The sequence below is a fragment of the Cupressus sempervirens genome, chromosome 7, assembly GCF_028749045.1.
Source record: "Cupressus sempervirens isolate cs-2001-9-10 chromosome 7, ASM2874904v1, whole genome shotgun sequence".
NCBI lineage: Eukaryota > Viridiplantae > Streptophyta > Pinopsida > Cupressales > Cupressaceae > Cupressus > Cupressus sempervirens.
In genome coordinates, this window is record NC_143124.1 from 663,254,355 (window position 1) to 663,268,502 (window position 14,148).

At 33.7% G+C, this 14,148-nt stretch overlaps 1 protein-coding gene and 1 long non-coding RNA gene across 2 annotated transcripts; one reads left to right on the forward strand and one right to left on the reverse strand.

Annotated features, from left to right (window-relative positions):
* Window positions 1-5,334: 5,334 nt before the first annotated feature.
* Window positions 5,335-6,423, forward strand: LOC149548408 (uncharacterized). The gene is made up of 2 exons (XR_016354445.1): window positions 5,335-5,574; window positions 5,765-6,423. It is a non-coding gene; the product is annotated as an uncharacterized LOC149548408 (long non-coding RNA).
* Window positions 6,424-7,701: 1,278 nt separating this feature from the next.
* On the reverse strand, window positions 7,702-12,114 carry LOC149548409 (cyclin-dependent kinase B1-1-like). The gene is made up of 8 exons (XM_089792487.1): window positions 11,635-12,114; window positions 9,580-9,724; window positions 9,420-9,481; window positions 9,093-9,204; window positions 8,890-8,980; window positions 8,643-8,712; window positions 8,409-8,547; window positions 7,702-8,302 (listed from the first exon to the last, which is right to left on the reverse strand). The coding sequence occupies exons 1-8, from the start codon at window positions 11,826-11,828 to the stop codon at window positions 8,210-8,212; spliced, it is 906 nt and encodes a 301-aa protein (XP_089648613.1). The 5' UTR covers window positions 11,829-12,114; the 3' UTR covers window positions 7,702-8,209.
* Window positions 12,115-14,148: the final 2,034 nt, after the last annotated feature.

Sequence of the window (14,148 nt, forward strand, 5' to 3'; positions counted from 1 at the left end):
AACTAGGCTATGGCACAATTTTCAATTTAGGTGCATACTTAAAAATCTTTATATGCTTTAGACCATATTTGCAGATAAAGTTTAATCATAATTTGTATATATTTTGGCTCGATATCCTTATTATAAATATTTAGATATTTTATCTTTGGATGTTTTAATGGTTGGCTTATTTATATTTTCATATTGAGTACCTTATTTAATCCAACAATAAATTGAACATTTGAAATAGTATTCATACCATTTTGAATTTAGATTATAGTTCTATCAGAGTTTTGTAGAGATCTATTAGTCCATGTCTTAGTCTCTACATGCGGCTTTTCCTCAATCTAGGCTAGAGGCTTTAATTATCCTTAAATTTGATAGAATTTTAGGATATGTATTTAATGAGATCTCGACCCTAAGGAATTAAATTATGGTATAGTTTGTTATTACATTCGTAGAAAATGATCCATGTTACTTCAACATGGTATCAAAGCAGATTGCACGTTTGGCAGAACTAGTGTTGGATGACATGAATAAGAATTAATTTTGAGTCAAATATTGAAGGCAAATATAATTCTAGGGACCCAGTCAAATTTAGAATCATTTTCAAAGTATGTGTGTATACAAAATGATCTTACGTGTAAGAGGTCTATAGTTATAATTATGTCACAATCTGCGAACCCCAAAAGACAGACAAACCCAATCTTTGTGTGGCATGCATATCAATTTAACCATCCAAGATGTAAGATGTCCAAGCAAGACAAGGTATATGTAGTCAAGTTATGGTGGGTAGTGCTAGACTTTGCAGTGGAACACATTGAAGACAAGATCACCAAAGTGTTTGACAAACTTAGAATGAGTTGGTGTTTGATCCTCATGAATATGTTAAATTATAAGTTTCACACATAGTTGGTTGCGGCCTCCCTACGAAAATATATCATTATTGTGAAAAGAATTAAAAAGGAACATTTCTCATAGCATATTCATAGCAGATGAAAAGAAAATTGATGTTTTCATGAAACAAGTGACAAGCATTCACCATAGTTTAAAATCTAAGCAATATATCCTCAAAATGTCGATATACGATGAGTCATACGATGAAAATTTAATAAAAATAAAAATATCATGTCGTGTTTGGTTAAAAAACTTGCAAAAAAACTCATGCATAGAGCCAGTATATATTGAGGACACGAGCCAACGCAAAAGGCCAAACTAAAAAAAGAGGTTAGGATTTCTATTTTTCTTCATGAAGTGACATTGCTTTTCATTTCGTTTGGCAACAAGAATACAAGTGGAATAGGCATATGTATATTCTTAAAATTTTGAATTCTATGTTTGGATGCACCAAATTAGAATTGGAATAGGAATAAAATTGGAATACGTATTCCAATTTTGGTCCAAAAATGCATTTGCTATTCCACCTAAATAGGTGGAATAGGAATATGTATTCCTATTCCAATTTTTTAAAATTTTAGAAAACATAAATTTTTGAGTCCGTGAATTCCACATCAAATTCTAGGTGAACCGAACAAGAATAGGAATACGTAACCTGATTTTCTATTCAATAATAAATATTCCAGAATAAGAATTCCTATTCCAATTTTTATATTCCCACAGCCAAACGGGCCATTAGTTTTTTAAGATGTCACAGTTCTAAGAATAGGTCACTTGTCTTCGTCTGAGGATTCCATCTGAGCAAACGCGGATCTTGTGAGGATTTCTTCTATTTTGAGAAAACTCAAACTCATCTCCGAAGGTTTTTATTCATTTTTCTAAATCTGTTCAATTAAATTTTAACGTAATAGTTAATAGTTAATAATAAATGTATAACAAAATCTATACTATAATCTTTATTTTAAATTATTTTTAAATTATTTATTTATTTGATCTATAATCACTTTTCTGAAACTTTAAACTAGTAGAGTCACAATGGAAGAACCTGTCCCCTTCATATTATAGTGCATGTTAGGGCATTACTTTGTTACTTGTTCATCCTTATCACTCCATATATCCTTATAACTACCTTATCCAACTTCCACTACCTTATCTCTCCAGTAGGCCAGGACCTATTATCTCTCCCTACTACCCCAACAACCTCCCTTATCTCTCCAGAAATACTCTCCTTATATCTTTGGGCATGTAATAACACTTCCTTGTTAAGTTTGTAGTTGCAATCAAATTGATTCGATCATGAGATACATTGTTGATGATAAATCATCATTGTGTGTGTGTGTGTGTGTGTGTGTGTGTGTGTGTGTGTGTGTGTGTGTGTGTGTGTGTGTGTGTGTGTTTATATAATTAATATATTAACTAATGATGATTAACTATAGAGACATGTCTCTTCATCAAACATGTCTCCTCTCACATTTACGAGTCTTTCATGTTTTAATTATAGAAATTATCGAGTTTAGATTATCTTACTTAACCATGTCTAGTAATCTTGAAATCCCATCTATTGTCCTATTTTTTCATATTTTACTAATAGCAAGCGGTATTATGAAATATTTATTTCTTTAATTGATTCATTTACTTCAAATATTTTTTATTGTGAGTTTACAAATAATAGTAGAAATCTAAGATGGTTACTGGACTTAGTAATCACTCCCTAAATATAACTAAGATGAATACTTCGGTTAAACAAAATAATCGATAAATGAGATTATCTAAGTTACCAAATCTCGTTCCAATCTTATCAAAATTTGAAGCTAAATATAATTTTAGTTCTTAAAGTTAGGAAAAGTCATAAAAAAATCAAAACATACCAAATCAAAATTTGGTAAAATAACAAATTCAATATAATCAATTTGTTATTAAGCAAATGTTGTTTGGATTTATTCCTTTAAAAAAAGAGTCCAGTCTAACTAGACCAATTCGTAACAAAATTTCAGTCCTTTCCATTTTAATATGATTTGTTCTTAGTTTTTAAGGGTTTACTGTGGATTATTTGTATATTTAATACAGTTTGTAAGAGATCCTTTTAGTTTTTTTAAATTTGATATTGTTGTATAGATAGAATTTAATATTTTGCCACTCATTCCTAATTATAGTTATTAGACTTGGTTTCCTCGGTAATAACTATCTATGCAACAAAAGATCTTATCTTCTTTTCAAATTGCTTTATTAAGTTTGTTTTCCTATTTGCTTTGACCAATTTTTTAGGTTTATTTTTTCCTTTCTTTCAATATTTTTCTCCCTCTCTGAGTTTCCTCTATTTTATGATTAAATAGTCTTGGCTTTTAACCTCTTCTGCTCCTTTTTTAGCTTAGACACCTGTTAGCTGATTAAGTATATTCTTTTTTTTCTTTCCATTTTTATGTTAATTCTGGCTCCTTATTCATTTTCTTTGTTTCCAATTTTTTATGATTTACTTAGCTTGTTTCCCTCTAGTTTAGGCTTTATTCTCTGGTTCTAGTATGTAGCTTTATTTTGATATTTTCTTTCTAGAATTTTTTTTTTGTCTTACCTTACTAGTAAACCTTCGTCTTTATATTCTCTCTATTCTTGTCAGTCTTCATTTTTTTTTCCATTTGTCTTAGTCAGTATGAGGCTAGTTCCAATTTTAGATCCTTTTTCTCCCTCTATTTCTCTTTCTCTTAGCCTTTCTCATCTAATGTTCTTATGTTTTGTTGAGTTTCTTGATGTCACCTTTTGATTTTCTTGGGTTCCTTGTTTCCTTTCCAAAATGGATTATATCAGGGACATAGCATGTTTGAGATAACTTTTATCAAGGGACATGGCATGAGGGAGAAAGCTATCCCAAACATAACTATGTCGCCAAATATGTTCTTTTATGTCTTCCTAATGTTCTTTCCTCTGTCGAGTATGTCTTGTTTCTTGGCCCTTCTTATCCTTTCTATTGATCTCCTTTGTTGTTGTTAATCTCTTCTCTTTCTTTGTTGTTGAGCCTTATAGTTTTTTAATTTCTAAATTAATTTGATATCCATCTTATCTAAGAATTGATAAATCTATTAAGATTTCTATAGTTGTTAAATTTGCGTAAGTATTTTGTGTTAAATTTGAATTTGGGCTATGTCTCTTCATCTTCCATAATTGTTATTGTTTATTGGCTCAGTTCCTTTTCCTTCTACAACCGTTATAGCCTATTTACAGGATGACTATTTTAGGTATCAAATAGGCTTGTAGACACATCATTACCCAATGGAAACTATTATCAAATTACGAGGGCCACGAAATCAAACAACTTTTGAAGGTCCGATAACGAGTGCCATTGTCAAGGATATGTTACTATCTACCCATTTTTTTGTTACAAGGGCAATATACTGTATTTTGGACAAAGAATTTATCTACAACACAAACATATATAGATTTCCCTTCGATATATCCTCTATGTTTGTAGCCATGGTGCACTCAATCAAAGCTGAAAAGTTAGGTATAGATCTCCTCTATAAAAGGCTCTTCAAGAGTATGTATATAGGGAACCTGGAAAAGGTTATGATCAACATAAATGAAGATTGTTTAATTCCCAAACCCCATAATTATGATATAAATATCTTGAGAAGAAACAATGTCCCGCTCTTTCCCATAGTGTTCAAAGACCGAAGGAGGTTCAATAAATAGAACTTTGTTATCAAAAGAATCGTGGATTTCTTAATGTTCTTTCTTTGCACAAGATATCCTCCTAATTTTGACTATATAGACAAGTTCATATAGGAGGACCAAGAAGGCTTGAGGGAAGATATTGAGAATATCAACCTTGAATATATCAAGCTACCACATTCATATAATGAGCTTTTGGAATTTGAATCATCTTCTCAACGATCCCTCTCTTACTTCTCCCTAGCAATTGTAAAAGGGAATAAAAACAATTTTGCAATTTCTTTCAAAAAACTAAATAAATTTAATTCTACTTGTAGAAAGTTATGATATAATAGGTTTAATATAATAATATTGAGATATTTGATACAATTGATATAGAAATTAAGTAATTATTTTTATACCTCCTACTCTTGTCTCCAACTTAACAACATGGTCTTAGTCCAAATTTAAATTACAAGTATTATGGGAACTCAAATGTCAAGTGATACAAGAAATCTAAGTCCACAATCACAACAAAAAATCCATTACAAAAACCTCTCCAATGTCATTTCATTAATTCACAAAATCTTTTCCACTTTATTATATAATAAAACTGGACCTATGGACCTTTTATCTATAAAAATAATTTTATTTTCAAACACAGATCAACTTATCATTACGAGTATAAAAAGCGCAACTTAGAATAAATAGACATCTTTATAAAAAAAATTGAAAGATTAAAACAAGCCTTTAAGATATCAAAACAGAATCAATAAAAAATGGCTTATCTTTTGAAGACGACTGAAAAATGCCAAAATGTTCTTTTTTATTATGTCAAGAATGTTTTTCTTAAGCTTTGGTAACTTTGAGGATACTTTTAACTCTTGAACAAGCCCTTGTGATCTTCATTGGTTGCATGGAGGACTTCCTGAAGTTTTGCAATAACATCAAAAGTTTGACCCAAAAATGACCCGTGAATTAAGTTTTTCAGATTTTCTATTGCCGTCTCCGACAACAAGAATGGCAAGATATATTATTCCGTGGTAATTTGTATCTGTACGTTTTTCCCAAATGATTTTATTTGTTATATGATTGTCTGTAAATTCCCTTCAGACTTTTTCAAGTTTACAGAAGAGTTTTCATCTCTACTAGTTCGCTGTTATTTGTGAGAAATGCAGAATTTCCATAATCATAATCAACATTCATGAGTAAATCCTTTGATTATTATTGTTTTTTATGACCGCAGATGTGGCGGTCTCTGGGGATGATTCGGTCTCAGGGGATGATTCAAGCCTTAGGACCTAGCCTGACAAAATGCACCAGCAATATCAGAAGATATTCGTTTCTTTATGAAGAATTGCAGCGACAACTGAAGATATTCCTTGCATGCAGCAGAAACATATTTGTGATTAAAATTTGTCGTTACCACATGTAAACACAACGAGCTCAAGCATCCAGAAGATAAAAATCAGGTACCTGCACAGTAATCACTAGACAATTCTGTCCTTTTCATACCTATCATGAATGTTGAGCTGGCAGAATGCAGCCGTTGCTGCAGCAAGAGAGACTGAAAAGTCTCTTGCTGATAAGCAATGCAAGATATGTGTTTTTGTCATTTTCCTTGACATTTTTCTTGATACCTGCATTAAGCAAACCTTTGCAATACCATTACCTACTCGACCATGAAGATTCTAAGAGCATCCAGGGGTAAAAGTTCTGCTTGTGTCAGCAGAAATACAAAACACCCATAAAAGCAATAATTAGAAGAATCTAATGCTGCGCCATATTACAGGGAATATAAATTGTGACCTGTATACCATCAAATCACAGATTGTTTGATCAAAAAGAATGAAAGAGAGGAGACACATTAGACCTTGAATTTGTAAAGAGATATATTATTTGCAAGTGTTTGTAGCATCAGAGTATCAATTAATCTGCAATTGCTTGTTCAAAAGATCCAACTTTTTTCGTAACAGGAAGATACGCAGTCAGCCTTTAAGGAGAAGCAAAGATTGAAGAAATACCAATTGCCATGGTGATTGGTACTACTAACTGATGTCATAGGAATGTAGAATTTTTTTGTCTGAATTAGCGGATAGTAATTTTTTGATTAAATTGATTGTGAGTAAAGCACGGATGGGGCAAAGTTTCCGGCCAATTGTCAAGACGATACTATTGCAGTGATGACGCCAACAAAGTCTCAACATGATGACATGGATATATGCCTTTACCCTGACAAATATTATGGCATGAGCGCAAATAGATCCCTCAAACTAACAAAACATCTAGGGAAAGAAAACTGAAAAAAGAAATTTAAAACCACGTGTATTATTAGATCCATGACTTCAAGACAATAACCTGCCTCATTCTTAAAATCAAACCCTAACTCTTCAACGTAGAAACCCCTCTATCCTTCGTAAGACCATGTATAGGATAACCAAGCAACAGAGATTAGGAACAGATTAAAGTAGACAACAGAAAAATCAGCCCAACCTTTAAACCACATCCCAAAAATGACAAATGAAGATAGGGGTGCAATTCCACTTCTTCCCGAGGTTTTATAGTATACTCTATTGCAATAATATAATTGATCTTTCCTCCTATCAAGCATCCATTACATAAAAACTATTGTGAACACTGAAGACCCTTCAGAGCATCAAAAATCTTCAAGAATGCTGAAGGCTCTTCAGTTAATGGCAAAGGTTATTAAACTACAAGAGATCATATCATATTGTAGTTTTGGTAGTAGCTGGTTACCCAGAAAAAAGGAATCAGTTATTATAAGATCACTGAGGGTTCTCAAGGAAACAGCGAAGCTAACCTTACAAAAGTTATTGTGCATTTTATAACTCCTAGCCCTGGAGATACGAGATGTTTTTTAACAATTACCCTATTTGGAAGGACTTAGACTACTAACCTGAATATTAGTGTGATCAAATTTGACAAGCAAGAGGTGGAAATGAAGAAAACTATAACAGCATCCAAAACATGCATTCATGAATTATTACTCTCCATATCAACTATCCTTTACTTTCGTTAAGAATCACTCTGTAATATTTTAAGGTTCAACCTGGTATGAAATAACAATGTGTCAAAAGAATAGGAATTAATAGAATTTAGATTATTTGAAATTTATCTGTAACTTCATCATCTAAACAAATATAAGACCTTCATATTTCAACCTTGTGATAAAAACAAAATCTAATGTATATAATTGCAAGTATACTACAGTTCATATTCTTGTCTATATTGAATACTGATTATATATGTCAGTTCATAGCATTCAAACTTTGATTTGCCAAGGCTTTCAAGCTAGACAAAATAGATCCAATAGTTTTCTATGTAAATATAGATGTCTTGAATGGAGAATAGGACCCTTGGCTAAACAAGGAGCTCAAGAAGCTCACTATCACTAATAAACAAATGAATAAAATATCGAGTGGGATCAATTCCATTGCTGGAATGATCTGTTTGCTTTTGCAAACAAAAAATGAGACTGCCTACCTATAAAGGTTCTCTGTACGAAATTCTATTTTCAGCATGCCTGCTTCAGATTACAGGGTAAAAAGCCATCCATTTGCAAAAGCCTCCGTATTAACAATTATGAACTCTATCTAATCTATGCATACATGTAAGGCACTTTGTACCCCATTTGAGAGCCATATAAACAATAGAAATCTCAAATAAATGCTCAAAACTGAGACTTGTCAAGATCATCAAAGTAGGGGTGATCCAACGCTGCCTTGGCTGAAATCCTCCTCCCAGGATCATACTGCAACATTTTCTGCAAAACAAATCAGACTTTTCAGTATCTCGTCCTTTTAATATAGCAACAAAGACTTAAAGAGAACAACACAACTTCCTAGGTTGAAAGAGAAGGCAGAACATACAGCAAGAAGATCAACTCCACTAGGCGGTAAAGTGGGAACTGCATGGGCAAGACTTTGTGGCTTCCATTGAGGGTATATATGCCAGTCCTTTAATCTAGTTACTCCTGGCCATATGTTCTCATTTGGGGTTCCAAGTAACCTTTCAATCCCAAGTGCAAACTAACCTTGTTAATTTGCTTGGGAAAACAACATAATGCAAATATAGTTTCCTTCTAGATCATTTTCAAGCTTTACCTGAAGATATGAAGCAATTGTTGAAGTTCAGAACTCCCAGGGAAAAGTGGCCGTCTTTTTGCCATTTCAGCTAAAGCATCAAGATTACAAAAGTCAGCTTAGCAGGCATTCCTTTGTGAAAATTATCAGGTCTTACTTACTAAAACTGGGAATGCTTTAACGGTGAGACAGAACTGTAAGAAATCAAGAAAAGAAATGCATTCAAAATACTCAATAAGTGATTTGTTTAGTTGAGTATCTAACTCACCAAAAATGCAGCCAACAGACCAGACATCAACAGGTGTTGAATAGTACGTACCCAACAACACTTCTGGAGCCCTGTACCACAGAGTGACAATCTGCAAGGATACAGAACAGAAATCAACATTATAATCAATAACCAAGTCCTCGAGATTCCCATAAACTATAACAAAATAAAAGGGTAGTGGGATCAAATTTACTATGAAAGACCTCATGTGTATAGCTTTTCAAAGGTATGGTAAAAGCTCTCCCAATTCCTAGATCACCAACTTTAAGCAAACCCTTGCTCTTGTCTACCAATAGATTCTGAGGTTTTAAATCTCTGCACAAATTTATCCCAGTGAGGCTCTATATTTTATCAATCATGCATCAATTCTTATATGGTCGAATAATCTGGATTTACACAATGAAATAGGTACAACTAAAAAACAAATGGCTCTTTAACAGAACAAGGTAAATCACAAAACCCAAAATCAAATCTGCAAACCTATAATATATATACATATAAGTATACTTTTGTGGACACTGTAACATCACCTGTGCAATACTCCATAGCTGTGGCAGTGAGCTACAGCTTTGCAGAGTTGATACATGAAACTCTGTAGTCCATCAATAAATAGATACCAAGTTACCTACTCAGTAAATTGCTGCCGACACATAAATATAAACATAAAAACAGGTTTCGTGAAAGAAATACCTTAATCAATTTCGGAGGCAGAGGATTGACATTAATCACATATCGACCAGAATCAATGAATTTCTTCAGATCTGTATCAAGGTACTCAAAAACCAAGTACAAAAGTAATTTGCCTTTCTTCTCAACATGCTCAACAGAAAGCAGCCTGAAAATTCAGTTTTATCATCAGACATATTGGCAGAGAATTGAAATAACCAAACACAGAAGTGTATACAAAGATGCACGATTGAAATCACAAACTAGAAATTAAAAGGGCACCTCAGGTCTTTAGATCTGTATATGACACAACATCTATTCAGTTAAGTCAAAGGAGCGTAGATAACTGCTAAACCTAGCAGAGTTTCGTACTGTAAATTTGTTCTGCTCTGAGTGTACCTGCCTGCCCCTTCCCACTAGAATGACACATCAATTATAAGCATGAGCCCAGGTAATACAACTCCCATGTTAAGTATCGGACAAAAACAGCTACCCTATTTAATGGAAAAATTGAAAGACTTTTGTATCATCAACCACGTTTTAATTCAGATGTCCAGGAGTAATCCCCATCCAACATCTATGACCCTTAGGATGTGCATCCTAATGTAAGTGAATCATAAAAACAAATTCAGTTTAAAAAAAGGCTGCACCATCATCCTTGCAACACATTAGAATTCACGTCTGGCCAGAACAGAATCTCCAGCTTAGAGTATGAAACAAATTCATGTGAAAGAAATCATAAAATTTGAATTAACAGAACTTGAAAAGGGAAATATTTTCCAGGTTCCTTAACACCTCGACATAGGTATTTTGAAGATAGCTGTTCGAAAGCTAGCATAGCAAGAGCACCAGGGATATTACGTGTTATCATGCTTTTCACTTTTGACTTTATCTAAATGAGATTAAACAAAGATAAAATGGTAAGAGGGATCAAACATACATTTGTCAAATTTTAGGGTATCACCAAGTTTTCAACTCTGTTTAGTGCAAACTCATATTAATAACTTGAAGGAGAGAGTTATTGTACGATCCAGCACTGGTGCAAACATCCATTTAGATAAAACAGGAAAACTTAAGAGGCCATCGGACATGAATTTGCATCCTTAAAACCAGCTCATAGAGAACCCACTGCAAACTTCCGAAGGAACTGAGTTTAGAGGTGAACCTATTTTTTCAGCTGGCGGGAGTTCTGGGAGGTAAAGTTTATCAATTGAATATCTAAAAGCTTTTAAACAGCCCATGGGAGAGATGAAAAATGGGTCTAATTGATCTCCTATTGAGAGCATACACGGCCTTACAACATGAATAACATCTCTCTGAAGAGTCTGTAGATTATATCCATCTAAATGCATAACACCTACTCAGAAGCTCAGAGCCAAGTATCAGATGAGAACGATTACTATTTTAATAACCATGGACTTTCTAATGCTTTCAAACTTCAACGACCTAACTCTATCTAAGTTCAGAACCCGTTCCAAAAGAAAAGAATGAACAACTATTTTTGAAAGCCCATTTTACATCTCAATCAAAGACCTATTAGAAAACAATCAGAGCAGTGGAGGCACAAACATATGGCCGCAATGGACCATGACCATATGCGGGAAGTGATAAGGTTGTGGTGTAATGATTGTAGAGTATCTTCCAGCTTGACCCATGTTTAAAGATTTTCAAAATGGCCAAGATTACCCAATATGGATCTAAGGAAGCCCATGGTATCACTCCAGCTTAAAAAAATATGGCTCTCATGGTTAAGACCTATTGATTTCAGATAGAGGCAATTTTAAGACGCTAGATACCTGTGATTCAAAAGCGTAGGATATGATGGAAATCCAAATACATATTTGGAAATAAGATAAGGCAGAAAATGGGTATAACCCAACTTAATCTGTTACAACACGCAGTTAGTAATAACAGGGTAATTTTTACAAACATATATCTGCCAAGCATTGAAAGGAAGCAGATCAAAATGGCATTCTACCGTTATCATTCATCTACCCCGTGGTCTGCCCAGGCAAAACAAGATTATAAGCCCAAAAGTTCAACATCAGTTAAAAGAAGGGGGGCTGATCGCAAAATAACCTGACAATGTAGATACTTGTAGACAGCGTTTTAAGAAGAGACACTTCACGGAGTGCAGTGGGAGGTATTCCATCGTCCATCTCAAGGCGAGTTTTCTTGAGAGCTACCAGCTGCCCTGTGTTTTTGTCTTTGGCTTTGTACACTTTCCCGTATGTGCCCTCTCCCACCTTCTCCAATTTCTCATACCTCTCCATCTCCAATACAATTTACATAAACGCGTTAATAACACCTTTTCTCAAACCATTTATGCAATCTCCTGCAAGAATTCCAGAGCTCGATGACTGAAAAAATAGCGAGAATGACAGAACGGTTGGTCGAGACCTATGAAATCCGAGGGCAAACCACCCCCAATATTTTCAGATTACACGTCATCCTTGTTCGAATTTTGAATGTCCGAAAGGATCATCTCTCTGTCCTAAGATGGCTCATTTTCTGGCACGGAGAGCGAAGGGTATTGGAGGGAAGTCTTGTCAAATGCTTATTCAAAAGCTGATCACGGTATGCTTATAATTATGGAAAATGTACGATTGAATGAATTGGTGAGTTTTGACAAAATCTATGACATGGTATGAGATCAAGATTGAATTGTTAACAATCATTATGAACTTTTCTGTTGTACCTAGCTAGATCTTAGGTAATTTAGAAGTATGTAGCTTAAGTTTTGCTTTCTTAAATAGTTCATTTAGATTATTGGTATTGTGTACAGATTTCCATATGTTGCTTACTAATATCTTCATTATGTATGGAAGAAGAAAGACTAAGCTTATTATATTTGTTGAGTTAAAAAAGTAATCAGCATCTTTTAGATAGAAATTACAATGCAGATTGAAGAATTTTAGTATCTTTGGAAACTTGTGATATTGGTATCAGGATTTAACTAAGTGATTTTGAGTCAAACTCATTGACCCATGTTTCATGAGTAGTTATTCAACATGAATCCAAAGCTTCGTAGTTAAGCGCGCTCAAGCTGGAGTAGTATTGGGATGGGTGACCTCCCAAGAAGTCCCGATGCTTCACCCCTGTGAGCATCACCTAGATCCAATGAGTGCTAAGTGTTCCATTTATTCTCATAAGAGATGGATTCATGTTGAATAACTACTCATTAAACATGGGTCAATGAGTTTGACTCAAAATCACACAGTTAAATCATGATAGCAATATCACAATTTGACTTGCTGTGGAAATTATCTCCTACTTATCAATCTTTGGAAACTTTCAAGAATGATTATTCATAAGATTTATGAGAAAGTTCACATAAAAGTCATAAGCAAAGTTATCTCTATTATCTTTCGCCTTTATATCGACAAATTTAAAGAGTGATCGAATATGAAGGGGTGGGGAAACGAGTGTGTTCTCAAACTTCTCTTGTATATTAGGGGAAACAACCCAGTAGCTACCCAAGCTAACTTTGTGCACCTGCAATTCCTAATTTGTATGTCAAAATTTGCTCATTTTTTTGGTGAACCTTCATAGGTGAGTAAAGAGCTTAAAGCTAACCTTTAAAATTTCCCACATTTACAGAGCTCTTTGTAGAACTCGTAGAGTGTGAGGTGGTCTAGAAGTGTCATTTTAGAACATTTGCCAAATAACCGCCACTAAGCCTCCCAATAGTTGTTATAGTACTTTTTGGATAAATGTTATAGTACGTTTTGGGTCAATTAGCAATCAAGAAAACTATAAAATGAAAAAAAGTGAACGGCTATTGGTGTTCATGGTGATTTTTTTGGCATGTTTGTGTGCAGGGACTAGAGTTTTTTTGGGTGGTAATTGGGGAGAAAGGTAACAATTAGCGTGGCGGTATTGCGTACATGGGTGATGACTGGCTCGTTTCCCTTAATGAACTTATTTACATTTGCACATCTACATGAGGGTGCAAGAGCATTTGTGTGCCTTTGAACACTTTCACAAAGAGGTAGGTATAGAAGTTAATACTAGAAAGATCAAGATCATAATACTCTCCAACAAAAATAAAAAAATGTAGTTCAACTTTTATTATGAAGGAAGTATTATAGTGGAAATAATAAAAGTATAAATAACTTTGGATTAACTTTAACAACAAACTTAATTCATAAACTTGTCAAAGAAAAATAAATTGAGAAGGTTGCTCACCATTCATTTTCCTCCCCAAAATAGATGTTGAGAAGTTTAAGTTATGAGATTGGTAAACATTTCAAACTCCATTTAGGCTATCAATGATTATGGTGGTGCTTTATTAATGTGAAATTTAAGCTAGCAATACCTTCAACTTGAATTGGATAGAATTAAAAAAATGCATGATCACAAGCGAATTCTAGTCAAAAAGCATCAATCCCCTATGAGATTCTTCTAGCTAAAACAAGCACACTTCAATTTGAAGCCTTGGTTATGGTGCATAATCTAATATATTTGAAAAAATAAAGCAAATACAAACAAATCATTTGTCTGAGGTTGTATTTAAAGAAATTGTGAACAAAAGAAAGCAGTCATATAAAAGAAATATTACCTACATGTTTGTCATAATAATTATACGGATAT